The 13,373-nt window shown below is 37.9% G+C and overlaps 1 protein-coding gene across 2 annotated transcripts in view; it reads right to left on the bottom strand.

The window, feature by feature from the left end:
• samd11 (sterile alpha motif domain containing 11) overlaps nucleotides 1–12,842 on the bottom strand; it is a 60,579-nt gene extending 47,737 nt beyond the window's left edge. Inside the window, exons 1-2 of one of the 2 annotated variants that reach the window (XM_026241183.1) lie at nucleotides 11,694–12,842; nucleotides 10,214–10,305 (exon numbers count right to left, since the gene is read on the bottom strand). In XM_026241183.1, the coding sequence (XP_026096968.1) occupies nucleotides 10,214–10,305; nucleotides 11,694–12,153 (552 nt within the window). In that variant the 5' untranslated portion in view covers nucleotides 12,154–12,842. The remainder of the gene's footprint in view (nucleotides 1–10,213; nucleotides 10,306–11,693) is intronic. The other variant, XM_026241181.1, reaches the window with a different exon arrangement.
• Nucleotides 12,843–13,373: the final 531 nt, after the last annotated feature.

Below are 13,373 nucleotides of genomic sequence, written 5' to 3'. Positions count from 1 at the left end.
ACATCACACTCTATTTGTATCCAATTTCACATGCTCAAATTCTAAATGTGACCGTAATAAGGTTAAAGAACAAACTTTACTGTAAGTTACTAAATAATAAAAATATTAAAACTTTTCATTAAACATTATTTTCTTTTCCAACTTCATGAACACTAGAAAACACGGTCCCTTTCCAGTACACTTAGTTTAATAGTTTGTCTCTAAGTTGATGACTAGTGATATGGTGAACAGGTGTTTCACATCATAGCTGTTACCATACCGTGCATTTTAAAGTTGAACGCTAGTGACTAATCAGCAAGTGGGACCGGATCTATCCGGTGTATCATCGGCCGTATAATGTGTTTCAGTCTACTGCTGAGTTCTAAAGCCATCCTCACATTTTTTATTGTTGGCTCAGACACTAAGGATGATATGGAAAAGCCGAGGGACGTTTTCTTGGCGCTGTATCTTCTGAAAGGTGCGCTGGCCTTCTGCTAAGGTACACACACACACTTGCACACAGCAGTAGCAGCTCATGACATTCCTGCAGCTGTGGCGTGCTCCCCCCAGCACTGTCCCCGGGGGACGAATGCCTAATGAGTCACGCGTCTGTCTGCTCTTACCTCTGTGTGTGTGTGGAGGCGGGACACTGGGCAGACTTGGCACAAGCTGGGGGTGGGTTGGTGTGGCAGGGTGTAATGTGCCCACTTAAATCTACTGGCACATTTGAGAATTAAGAGAAAGAAATTACATGTACTGTGTGTGTTCTTCTTGCCACACATTTGCCACAGAGTGCAGTTACATCCACATGACGGGATCTAATCAACTTTTTTCATGTATGCAGTTGGAAAACACTAGCAAAAAAACTTCCTTTCACTAAACCAAATTATGAAAGTTTTTAAAACTGTTTTATTTTGTTTCCGATGCTACAACCATTATGGAGTAAGTTATACGGTAAGTAAGAGAGAGCTGAAGGGTAGAGTGCTTCCTCACCCCTACCACCCCCCACCCCCCAGGCCGACAACCACCCCCGACCCATAGGGTGAGCGGGCTGTGTCAGTGCAGTGAAGCGTTTCCCGGCGCGAGGAGGTCAGTGGCAGTCCAGCCAAGCATGCCAAGATTTCCCTGCCTACATTTGGATCCCCCCTCCCATCAAAAACGACAACCACAGGAGATCTTTATGGATAGATACTGACTCCAACTCAATCCCAAGAGTCCAAAATATAGAAGCTGGAACTGAGAATGTATGAATAGAAAGCTGTACAAGCAACAATTAATATAAAGTAAGCCGAAGCTTACAAATAAAGCTTACGTACAAATTCATAAGGGTTATTTTGTACTATATTTCGCTTTGCGTCTGAGAAAAGTGCATTATAAATAAAATGCATTATTATTATGTAATTTATTTTACATATATTTTTACAATTATTGAATATTTATACACTACTGTTCAAAAAATTGGGGTTAGTAAGATGATACGATTTGAAAGTTTTTGGAAAAAAGTATTTTATGTTCACAAAGGCTACATTTATTTGATGAAAAAAAATTTAATATTGTTGAATATTAATATTACTGCTTTCCATTTTAATATTTTTTAAATAATTGATTCCTGTGATGGTAAAGCTGAAGACTGGAGTAATATCTGCTGCTGTAACATGATCCTTCAGAAATCCTTAGTACTAATATGCTGAATTGGTGTTCAAGAAACATTTCATATTTTTATCAATATTGAAAACAGTTCCAAGGCTTAATATTTTTGTGGAAACTGATTAAAAAAATTCTCAGGATTCTTTGAAGGATAAAAAAATTCAGAAGAATGATATTTATTTGAAACAGAAATCTTTTGTAACATTATACGTCTTATAAACATTATAAACCGTCGGTTTTGATTTAATGCAGTGTAAAGTTAACATTAAGTATAATAATAACATTTTAGACATAATATTGTTTGGTCTATGTTTTGTATCGCAAAACAAAGCCAAAGCAGGATCAACTGATAAGAGTTGCTGAGCTGTGCAGAGACAGAAAGTCAGTCCAGAATTGCAACAAACACAAAAAACGTGGATTGGTACAAAAAGTAAATAAAAAAAAGCCCACATGCTTGGGACAATATATGTGCACACTTGAACTACTGTTTAGCCGTTCAGATTTAAGGACAGTGCATAAAGACCTTTTGAGAATTCAGTCAAAAGTAAACATTTATTTATATTATTTTCAATAATTAAATTAATTACATTAAACCAAACATAATTTTACAATATTGTTTTGAAAACTTTTATATAAAGTATAGCATGACGCTGTACTTTTTGTGTGAAAACTCCTTTGGATGGTATCAAACTGTATCTGAACAGTTGAGAGCTGGGGCAGCCATATGTAAAAACTGATATTTGGGAGGAGTGTGTCCATATAGCCGCTTTGAGTGGCTTTGTAATGATCAGCTGTATGAGCTGACAGATAAGCCCTATACCTTTCCCACCAACACCCGCACAGTCACACCCATACACACACACACACACACACACACACACACAGTCTTCCCCCACCTGCCTGTAAGCCTTTCCTGCACTGTTTTCCTGTAACTTCAGTGACAGCATTTCAACAAACCGGCTAATAAAATCAACAGAAAAAGCCTGTTGTGAGTTTGGTGCGGTTTTCTAGTGGGCTCTAATTTGCTTTAATTCATGAATGCAACACACTGCGGAGACTGCCTGGCTGCTCGCTGCTGTCCTGAGGACGGATCCTGCCGTTGCCATAGCAGCATAGCCTCGGCTCCATGTGAGGGATACAAACACTCTGCTACACAAACCCTGGTACGGCACACACACAGACACACACATCGAGTCTAACCCCCCACAGCGAGGGAGCTGTTATGAGACTGTGTGGCGTCAGCCTGTACCCAGCCCTCCAGCAACACTCTGTCAAATGAGCGTTGGTCTACGCTAACAAACCTCACCTAATACCACACGCTCCTCAGCGAAAACATCACTGTCTAATTACGCTGCCATTAATGCAGCTCTAGCAAATTTGAGTCGCACAGTCCACACCTCAATTACTGCCGTAAACAAACCCTTTTTTACCACATCATCCCACAGAAGAATGGAAGATCCGAAATAAAATAATGATACCTCATTAAAGAGATAATTCACCTAAAAATGACATTCTGTCTTTATCTACTCACTCAAGTGTCATTCCAAACCTGTATGACGTCAGGTCTTCTGTGGAAGACAACAGAAGATATTCTGAGAAATGTCTTAGTGTTTTTTGTCCATATAGTGTATTGCAAGTGTTTGAGTATCAACATTCTTCAAAACATCTTCTTTTGTGGTTCACAGAAGAAAGTCAGTCATACTGGTTGGGAATGACCTGAAGGTGAGTAAATTACGACAGAATTTGGAAGTCAGCATGAAATGAAAATTCTATTTTGTATATGTATTTTATACATCTTATTTTTACCATCTTATCCAAGCATGCTTTTCATTTATCATTTTTTTGACCTTGTCCAAAATGTCATAATTGATCTTCCAATGAAACACTGGACTTCCTTTCATTGACATATGTAGGACTTCTCCAATCATTTGGCATGTTTAAACTCCGCCCCTTTCTTACAATCGATTGTAAAGTCACATTCATTTTTGAAGACAAGGGGCACAGTTTAAAATCCAATCCACAACTAATGAATAAACTAATAATCCATTACAATTGGATGCATGTCACAATACAAAAGAAAATATCTGTCACTATTTGCACTTCATTACGACTTCTTTCCGTACAACACTCCAAAAAAAAAGTCTATACACAAGCTTTGCAGAAAGGAAGGTTATTCGTGAACAACAACTTAAATTTCAGTAATCTATAGAAACATGTTTCCCTCAATATATATATATATATTTTTTTTTTATTTGGTCACTATGATCTAATATTGCATTTAAAGAACTGCAAGATCTTCAAAAATGTCTTTGCATTCCACAGGAAAAATAACAGCATGAATGTTTGGAACGACATGAGGGTGAGTAAATAATGACAGAATTTTCATTTTTGGGAGAACTATTCTAGCCACTTCCAGTTCCTTCTTGCCTCAGAAGGCTGTACCAGCCATGCAACGACTATATCAACAACTGCTGAGATTGTACTCTTTGAAGGACCAATTCTAAAATGTTTAGACTGCGACATCACCATCTTCCATGTTTTTTTTAACCAGCCTTGTTCCCAACCCCCCCGTGACAACTTTTTCTTGACCCGGGACGCAGCAGGGGGAAGCCCAGATTCTAAGAGATATTTACGAGATGGAACGGAGTGTAATTTCCTGCCAGCCTCCACTAGTTCCGCTGAAAAAAACAAGGGAAAGGAAGCATATTTCTCCTGGGAGACAACAGCCAGGCCAACTGAATGACTCTGACTCTTAAAGAAACAACAACACACAATCATTCATCTGTTCACACAGAAGCAAGTAAACAATGGTTCTATGTCATCAAGCATGCTTCATTAGGATAAATCTACATATAATTTATTAACAGGAAGAAAATAAACCACAACAGCTCAAAGGTCCACAGTCACATATCGCAACTAAGCTAGGTGTTATGATGAACTCAAACTTGAAAATAACAATTTTCACCATAGTGCAGGTTTGCCTCGGATATACTTGCTGAGGGTAAAAAAAAGAAACTGTTAAAAATGCAGGTACTGAGTAATTAGAGGAGCACTGAGCTGTTTAGAATGACTCTAGAATGATTCAAAGTCTAGATTGGTCAGAGACAAACACACACCAACACAGAGCATGTTGCCATATTCATTTGCACAGAGCATGATAGGACCTGTTGTATTGTACGTTCTTGTTTTTACATTTAATCTTGAATTTTGTATTTTACATTTAATCTTGCTAATTCATAAAAACCACACTCAAATAGGAGTCACATTTGCACTAAAGACATTCCATAGTTCATTTACTGAAGTCGCTCATACACATATTCTGAGCATATACAGTTGTCAATTTCAAATGCTGAAGAAGAAACAGTTGGCATATGGACACACTCTTCCTGTAACTCCTCCTGCAATTGAAGATACTCTTCATCATCAATAACATAAGTAACGTAAGATATAAGATGCAGGTCATCCATTTAAGAGCACTTCTTTAGAAGTATACAAACTACAGTACAGCATGAACAAGTTCTTGACATACTTTGTCTGCAGTGAAAGAGAAAGTGTGTGTAGATAGATTTAAAAGCCTGAGTGAAAGTAATACAGATGTGTTAATATTTCTTTAACACGGAAGCATTAACGTGTGAAGATTTATATAGTGTGAAAGTGAGTGTTTTTAAAGGGGTCATATGATGCAATTTTTTCTTTCTCTTTGGAGTGTCACAAGCTCTTGGTGCATAAAGAAGATCTGTAAAGTTACAAAGACTAAAGTCTCAAATCCAAAGAGATGTTCTTTATTAAAGTCAAGAGTCAACCATGCCCTCCTAAAATGATTCGTTCTTACACGCTCCCACATGTCTATGTCACGATGTGGACACCACCCAAATGTTCACACATAGAAAGCAGACATATCTTTTATTCTCACTATTGCCACCGCCATGATGTGTAGACTCTGTGCGTTTCGTTGTCAAAGCGAAACTACTTTTTTTGTTCTTCCAAAAGAGGACACCACTAGAAATCACTGTTCCAGAACAGTTTAACCTAAATATTCAGATGCGTGCAGTGCATTTTATGGAGGACGAGGACTGTTTCCAGAACCATAGCCCACAATCCTTCCGTTCACAAAGGCCGTTTCTATAAAGTGGGGCAATACCAACTTTGCAAGGACAGTCTGGCGCTTCTGACTGACAGTCTGTAAGTACGTTTACATATTTAAAGAATTTCCACTGATGATCCAAGCGCGAGTTTTGAGCAGTGTAGAGTAGCACTTGTTGTCCGTCTTTTCTCCAGTCACAAATGCAGACATGGTTTTGTTTATGCAGTGTGATACACAACGCGTAAAAAGACAGTGTAAGTCATTATAATCATTATAATTATAATAACATTATAATGCCGGGAGACGGCAAGTCACGACATCACAGTATGTTAAGGGGCGTAACATTTCCGTCACACGCTAGAGGCATTCAGCCAATCACAATGCACTGGATAGCTGGTCAATCAGCGTACACCTTGCTTTTCAGAACAATGAGCTTTGTAAAAATCGATGCATCTCAGAAAGGCGGGGCATAGAGGAGCAACAATATTGTACATTATGTGGAATTTTTTTTTTTAAACTTTAAATAAACACACTGCATTACACCAAATACAAAAAAATAATGTTATTTTTAGCAACATCATATGACCCCTTTTAAGAGAAAGTGTCCATATACCGTCAGTGTTTATTTGGTTGTAGAGTTACAGGAGTCATCATACCTACACATTCTACTATCCCAATTATGAATACGCCAGATGTTGTTTCCTTGAAAAGTGTAATTACTGTGGCTTTTTTTATTTGTGCAACATTAAAACCAACTAATCAAGTGTGTTGGGACTTGCCTACCTGTTTTGCAAGTCACACAATAAAAACCATTATGACATTTTTTATTTTTGCTAATATTGTTTTATAAGTCTCCTAAAACAGGTTTACATGCATGCAAGGTCAAAAAACATGTTAGTTTTCTCAAAAAATAGATATAATTTTTAGGGATACAACAATACAATTATTAAATAACTTAAGTAATTTGTGGATTAATGCTTACTGGAGACGAACAGGTTCAAACGATTCAGTCTGATTTGGTGAACTGGTTCAACTGGTTTAATAAGAAGAACCAGTTAAATCGAACAATTCGTTCATGAACCAGATATCACTAGTATAAATTTAAGAGATATTGATACGTAGTATATTAAATATGTGCGTTAGTTTAATTAGCTTTTTCTTTGAACAGTTTTAAACCTCAGTTACTGTGCGCTCTTGAAGAGAGTTTCATCGTTTTGACTGTAGTAACCGAACGCGACACGCAGTTTGATTGCTGAATGGAGGATGACAGACAGCTGCAACAGACAGTAGAGTTTACGTAAACTTGAATTTAATGACTTCAATATTAATTTGTACCTCACATGGAACTATGGAACAGCTTCCGAACACTTGAAATATGCCCACTAAAACGTTTTGGTGCTTTATAATGTGTTTGTGCCTTTTGTGGAGCTCAAAATGAACACAGAATAGTACCTGCACAATATCGAATTTGGATCAGTCTCGTCTGAATGTAAGTGGTAAGTGTCAAGTGTTAACAAGTTTGTGGTAATAATAAGATGTGATAAAACTAATTTAGTCTTACAGCGTAGGATACAGCATTTTCTCGATATTATGTTGACCACACAGAAATTTGTATGTGTTTGTGGGCAGGCAAGTTGGTCATGTAGAACATGGGCAGACATTATGCAAATGTATTCATTTGTGACGTACAGCCATAACAGAATAAGATTTGAATTACTGACGACTCGTTTTGGCGATTGTGAGCCGACTTTTTTGATAGACAATAACTTTATTTATCATGCACTGTCAGCTTCAAAACTTTGCAGATAGTTTATGTTCACATAAAGCTGCATGACCAGCCATCTACATTGTGAATAAATCCCTTGCATATGCAACTAAACCCTTCAATCTGATGACTAAATTATGTCTAATAATAGCCAAAGGCTAAAAAATTCTCAGATTTACTCGCCAGTGTGTGAGTTGGAGGCTAAGTATAAGTTTAGCACAGATATATTTCAATTTGCCAAACACTCTGACTGAGCATTTCAGAACTTCACTCTCTGTGAAGCTATCTGTGATATTTTTCAGTTCATCTCAAGTAGTAGGCGGAACTAATGCGGAAAACGGCAATCTCATTGTCTGGCGCTCGCTTATTATTGTCCCTGTTTTGATTTCAGCAAATCAGTTCACGCGAACGCACACAACCTGATTAATATTCACGAATCCAGCAGCTCGTTAATCCTTAGTGCATTTCTTATTCTTATTGGTAGAATTTGGATTATTATTATTGTCATCTTAACAGTATTATTGTTCGTTTTTTCCTTTGTTTTTTTTGTTTTTTACAGAAACACTGACTTACCACCAAAGCACCACCACCAGTCCTAAATCAGTTAAAATGTCTATGCATTTATGCATGGTTTCAAAGTTTTAATTATAATTACTATCATTACTATCATAATATAAGTTCTATCATTAAATAATACTTGATTATCCAGATATCATATTATAATGCTTGACTGACTGATGCTAAGAGTGTACTTTCAGGTATTTAAAAAAGTTGTGCCATTTTAAAAACATGTACAGTATTAAACAGTATGTCTGGCGAGTAAACTAAACAATTTACTAGCCAAGGGAGATTCAATTGCCAAGGTGTCCCTTACAGGGTTGATGCATGAAAGGTAATATTCAAAAAGGCATAATAGGGGCAATTTAAGGGAGAAAATAAAGGAAGGCCAGAGACCTATGGTCTTTTATATGCAACTAATTAAAAGCTTCAATAACAAACGAATTACAATTTCGAATTACAAACCCAGATGTTACTCAAACAGAATAGAAAAGTAGGCCATTGCATTTAAAGATAACTGTGACAGTTCTTAATCACTCACATATATGGTATATTAAAAAAAAGGTATAGCAAAAAGCGCACTTTAAAGATCAAATAAAACAACTATCTCCCCAAGTAGTCAGCTCAGAAATTCTGCAGATGATGTCACAGCACTTAAGAGAAATTGTAACTGTTTCAAAGTAAACGTTCAAACTTCAATAGAACTTTACATGTGTGTTGAAATGATCAGATGGAAGCTGGTTAAATCAATTAAAGCAAGACAATTTCAGTCAGGGTTTGATTCACCCATACACTATCGGATGATATGGCACGACAGAACCCATTCACTTCGGGAATGAGAAGACAACAATCAGACAGAGTTAGTGACAAGCCTCCATGACTTCATCTTCAAAATCAGCCTCCATGAAATTCTAACACTCAGTGAGAGTTAATATAAGGGCCCCAAACATCTAAGCCATTAAGTTTTTATCTCCTCTGGCTCTGGCTCAGGCCCTCCTCAGTAGTTTACCTGCATCACTCAAACACCTCCAGCTTATCTGAAGCGTCTTCGCTTTGCATGCCGCTGCCTCAGTAATCACCGGTAGCTACGTTCAGTAGCTCAGTAAGCTTCTTACACCCTTCCCCTCCAGATTAACCATTGGGGCGGCAACAGACACGCTCAGTTCAGATAAAACACAGCACCTGCATGGACAAACACTGCAAGCAGCCAACCACTAGCCGGCTTGCTGCACACTCACACACATATGATGCACAAAGCTGATTGTTTTAACAGAGGTGGGAGATATCACAGAGTGAGAACAAAGAGATATGAAAGTCCATACATTACCTATTTATATTACAGATTAACTTCGGGATATGATCCCTGTCGGTGACATTGCCATGTCACAGAAACAGAGCAAAAAATTCAACAAAAATACCCTCTAGAGAGATGAATCTATCAACTACTACCAATTTCTTTCCGACCTTCACGGACACTGAACTAGTTTTGTCGTCTACATGATCGATGAAGCGTCCTGAATAAGTGAAAATAAGGAGCGCGTGGCTTATTTTGATGGAACATCTGCTACCGACAATCTGTGACCTTACATTGCAGCTCGGAGTCCAACAAACCAAAACAATCAATTCCAACCATTTCGCATTTCTTTGTACTTGGTCTTTATTTACTTTCTGAGAAACAACAATGACAACACTAACAGCAAGTCACCGTCCTTCTTAACATCTCTAATGCAATTCAGAGAAAAATGCATCAAACCGTGTAATTCATCAGCAGTGGTGTGTCATCCTCTCCTTAACTTTTCACTGAATGATGCTTTACATGCAGGACAATTTTTCAACACACAACGACAATGTACAAACTTGGTCATCCTGTAATGTTATTGAAACTTTTAAAGGGACAGTTCATCCAAAAATTGACAATTTTGTTACCATTGAGTCCTTATTGGTAGTTGTTAAGCACATTGACCTTCACTAAATGAAAAAAAATGATGCAATGAACATGAATGGTGACTGAGTCTCTATCTCCTCTTGAAAGAGAGAAAGTCACACAGCTTTATAACAAAATAAATAATGTGGAATTTTCCTTTTTGAGTAAACTATCCATTTAAATAGATATATAAAAGAACATGTTGTCAATATATTTAAAATCCACATTTAATCCATTTACTGAATTGCACACTTACCACAGGAGATGAAATTCTACAGCCAGGGCAGTCACAGATTGGAGGATGTACCTGTAAGATTCCTTTGGACATAAGTGTCTTCAGACTTTTCCCTAAAAAGTAAAAACACAATCATTAACCTTTTAGATTCCTGTAAATGTATATGCCAACATGGAGTAAACAATCTAGAATTCAAATACAGAATTCATTTCATGTTAGCATCATGCAACAAAATCTGCTTTTAAACAGAGTCATTCAGAAATGGACCTTCATCTTATGACTCCAATGAAACTATAGCGAATGCACCTCTTAAGTGACTAACTCCTGCAGTCATCCACCCATCTGTCAAACTCATCCATGGGACAGAGTCACCATGCAACAAAGGTGTCTTAAAAGGACATTCATTTTATTTATAGCAAGTGACCAAGAGTAAAACCCAGAGTACACATGTACAAAATGAGTCTTAACCGAAATGAACTGTTGTCCGAAAGAAGACTTGAAACCTCTGGAAATAAACTCAAGTAAACGGTATAAAACTCTTTAGATGAGCAGGTACATCAGCACAAAGTTATTCCACATACGGTAACAAAACAAAATATGTATCAAAATATACATATATACAAAGACACAAGCTTTCCATATGATAATGTCCCACTGTATCTTAATCCTCATGTACTGCACTTCAAAAACAACTCAATATAGGCATGTATTTCACAGCCTGAACAAAATATTAACTATAAATATTTTTTTTTCAACTATAATGATTTATTAAAAATAGCAACTTACTAAAGACGAAAACTTAAGTTCAACTGCAGTCTTAAAAGATGTCAAGTAAAAATCAGTGACAACCTGCAGATAGGTTTGTTGTGCTTATCGACCACTAGCTGATAAAGAAAATCGAGTTAAAACTCCGAGAAGGCGTAAACTGAATAGAAATGACAAATTATCGCGACGAACTGAATGGATGGAAATAAAAATGTTATTACGACACATTGATAAAAAACCCACGAACCAAAACAATTGGGTTAGCAGATATCTCAGCCCAGAGTGACTACATGTAATATAACATCAAGTGTGAAGTTTTAGACCTCAGAAAAGTCTGCTGGTTGAAATCTTAGTAAACAAATTGCTTAATCCAGAACTGCTTGAAAATGTGCCACGGTCTCATAATCCAGCTCTACTCCACTTCATTACAAAAACAACTTTACATAAAAGTGCACTTGAGTCAAATAACATTTAAATTCAAGTAAAAAGCTGTTCCTTAACTTTAATATCTGTGCGTAAAAACTTTTCACCTTTTTTTCCCGAACAGTGCGAATCCAAAGCCGTTCGATCCAATGCACAGTGAGCTCTTCTCAATGAACTAAAGTAGCTGCTGTTCATCACATCAATTTTTATATTTCTAAAAGAGCTGCTCTATTAATTCACAAACACGACGGAGTGTAGATGAGCCCTTATTTCAAAAGTATTATCCATTCGGCTGCACGCAGCTCTGACTTACCTTTGTGCCTAATACTCCGTTTCCAGTCTTTGGCTGTCTCTCTTCCACTCACGAACTGGAACTCGTTTGGGGTGAGCCACTCAGCCCGGTATTTGATGGAGGGCCCTTTGCTGCCCTGGCACAGTTTGTTAATGTACAGTAGTGCTTTGTTTTCCCCGCATTCCACTTCGATACAAGGCTCCCCGTTGTCGAAAAACGGCTGAAAGTCCGGGATAGATGAGAAGCTCTCCAGCATGAAGTCGTCCGAGTGGTGGTGATGAAGGTGCTGCTGATGCAGCGCGGCGTCGCGAAAGCCCAAGTACGCGCGCTGGTGATGGGCGAAAATGTGATCGTACGGCGGCGGATGAGGGGTCACCACGGGGATAGCGGTGGCATTTAAAGGAGCCAGGTATTCGGGTTGGTTGAAGGCGGCTAATGCCATGTCTTCTCCATCCAGTCTCTCCTTTTTGATGGCAGGCATGTTACCCGAAGCGGAGCGCCGGTAACGAGTGATTAGCAGTTCATGCGTCCCAACTTGTGTCCCTCTTCGCGGAGTTCCAGGCGCACCGGTGTGTTTACGCACGACTCCCGCGTCGCAGAGCGCTTAAGTTCAGCCATTCAGCACTTCACTCTTCTCCTCAGTGCGCTGCTCGCGTGACGGGTCTCCCGCGCTCCTGCCCACCACATCTAATCGGACTAATGCTTTACATCTCCGCCAGATATTAACGCTGAGCGTGCTTTAATGGTCGTTTATCCCGCGTTTCCTTTAAAATAATCACTATGGCAACTTCGATGTGTTTATTTTCTTCGTCAGCTCTAGTGCTAAGTTTATTTCTGTCCAGAAAGTAATGAGGACACCATACGACTATGATGTTTTAACACATAACAAACGTATAGATCATGTAGAACTTCAGTAGTAAGTTACATGCACAGTGGGTAATGAGTCAGACTGGTTTGGAGCATTTTCATATCTGACGAGGACAGAAATAATTATGCTATCTATGTGCCGGCTTTTCGATTGCAAATGATGCCTGGAGCTAATGGGACTTTGTTTTTGTTTAGTTTTTTTTCTCTATAGCTCGTTCTCCATTTAACCCCTAATACGTCGCTGAAGTCACGCTTTAGTTCACAGACCCAGACCAAACAAGATTTGCACTCTCCGCCGCTTCTCAAACTTGGCCCATTTAAACAGCGGAGGCAGCGCGAGCGCACTCGAGGGGGTCCGCGACGGACGAGGTTGCGTCACTATTTCCAGTCACTGCATGAAGTTCACACAAATCATTTGATTTACCCTTTATTTTCCATTCTCATACAGCTATGTGGTTACCTTTATATATATTGTCAAAAGATTTGCTGACTATAAATATACAAGTTACTATATTATGCATAGAAAGAATGTTACAAAAAACAAATAACTAAAAACTATCATTGTAAGTTACCTAAAATGTTGTATACCAATGCTGTATACCATGTTTATATATATATATATATATATATATATATATATATATATATATATATATATATATATATATATACCAGAAATCTACAGTAAAAATGTATTCACAAAGTTACAAAAGTAACAGGGTGGTTGTAAAATGTACTGATGTACCATTCACTGTATTTTCATTTTAATGTAAACAAAAATAAACTGTGCCATTGAAGGCTATACTACTGAATGTTTTGGCAACAATAACCTGT

The sequence above is a fragment of the Carassius auratus genome, linkage group LG44F (genome assembly GCF_003368295.1).
Source record: "Carassius auratus strain Wakin linkage group LG44F, ASM336829v1, whole genome shotgun sequence".
Lineage (NCBI taxonomy): Eukaryota > Metazoa > Chordata > Actinopteri > Cypriniformes > Cyprinidae > Carassius > Carassius auratus.
This window is presented reverse-complemented; position numbering and strand designations above follow the sequence as displayed.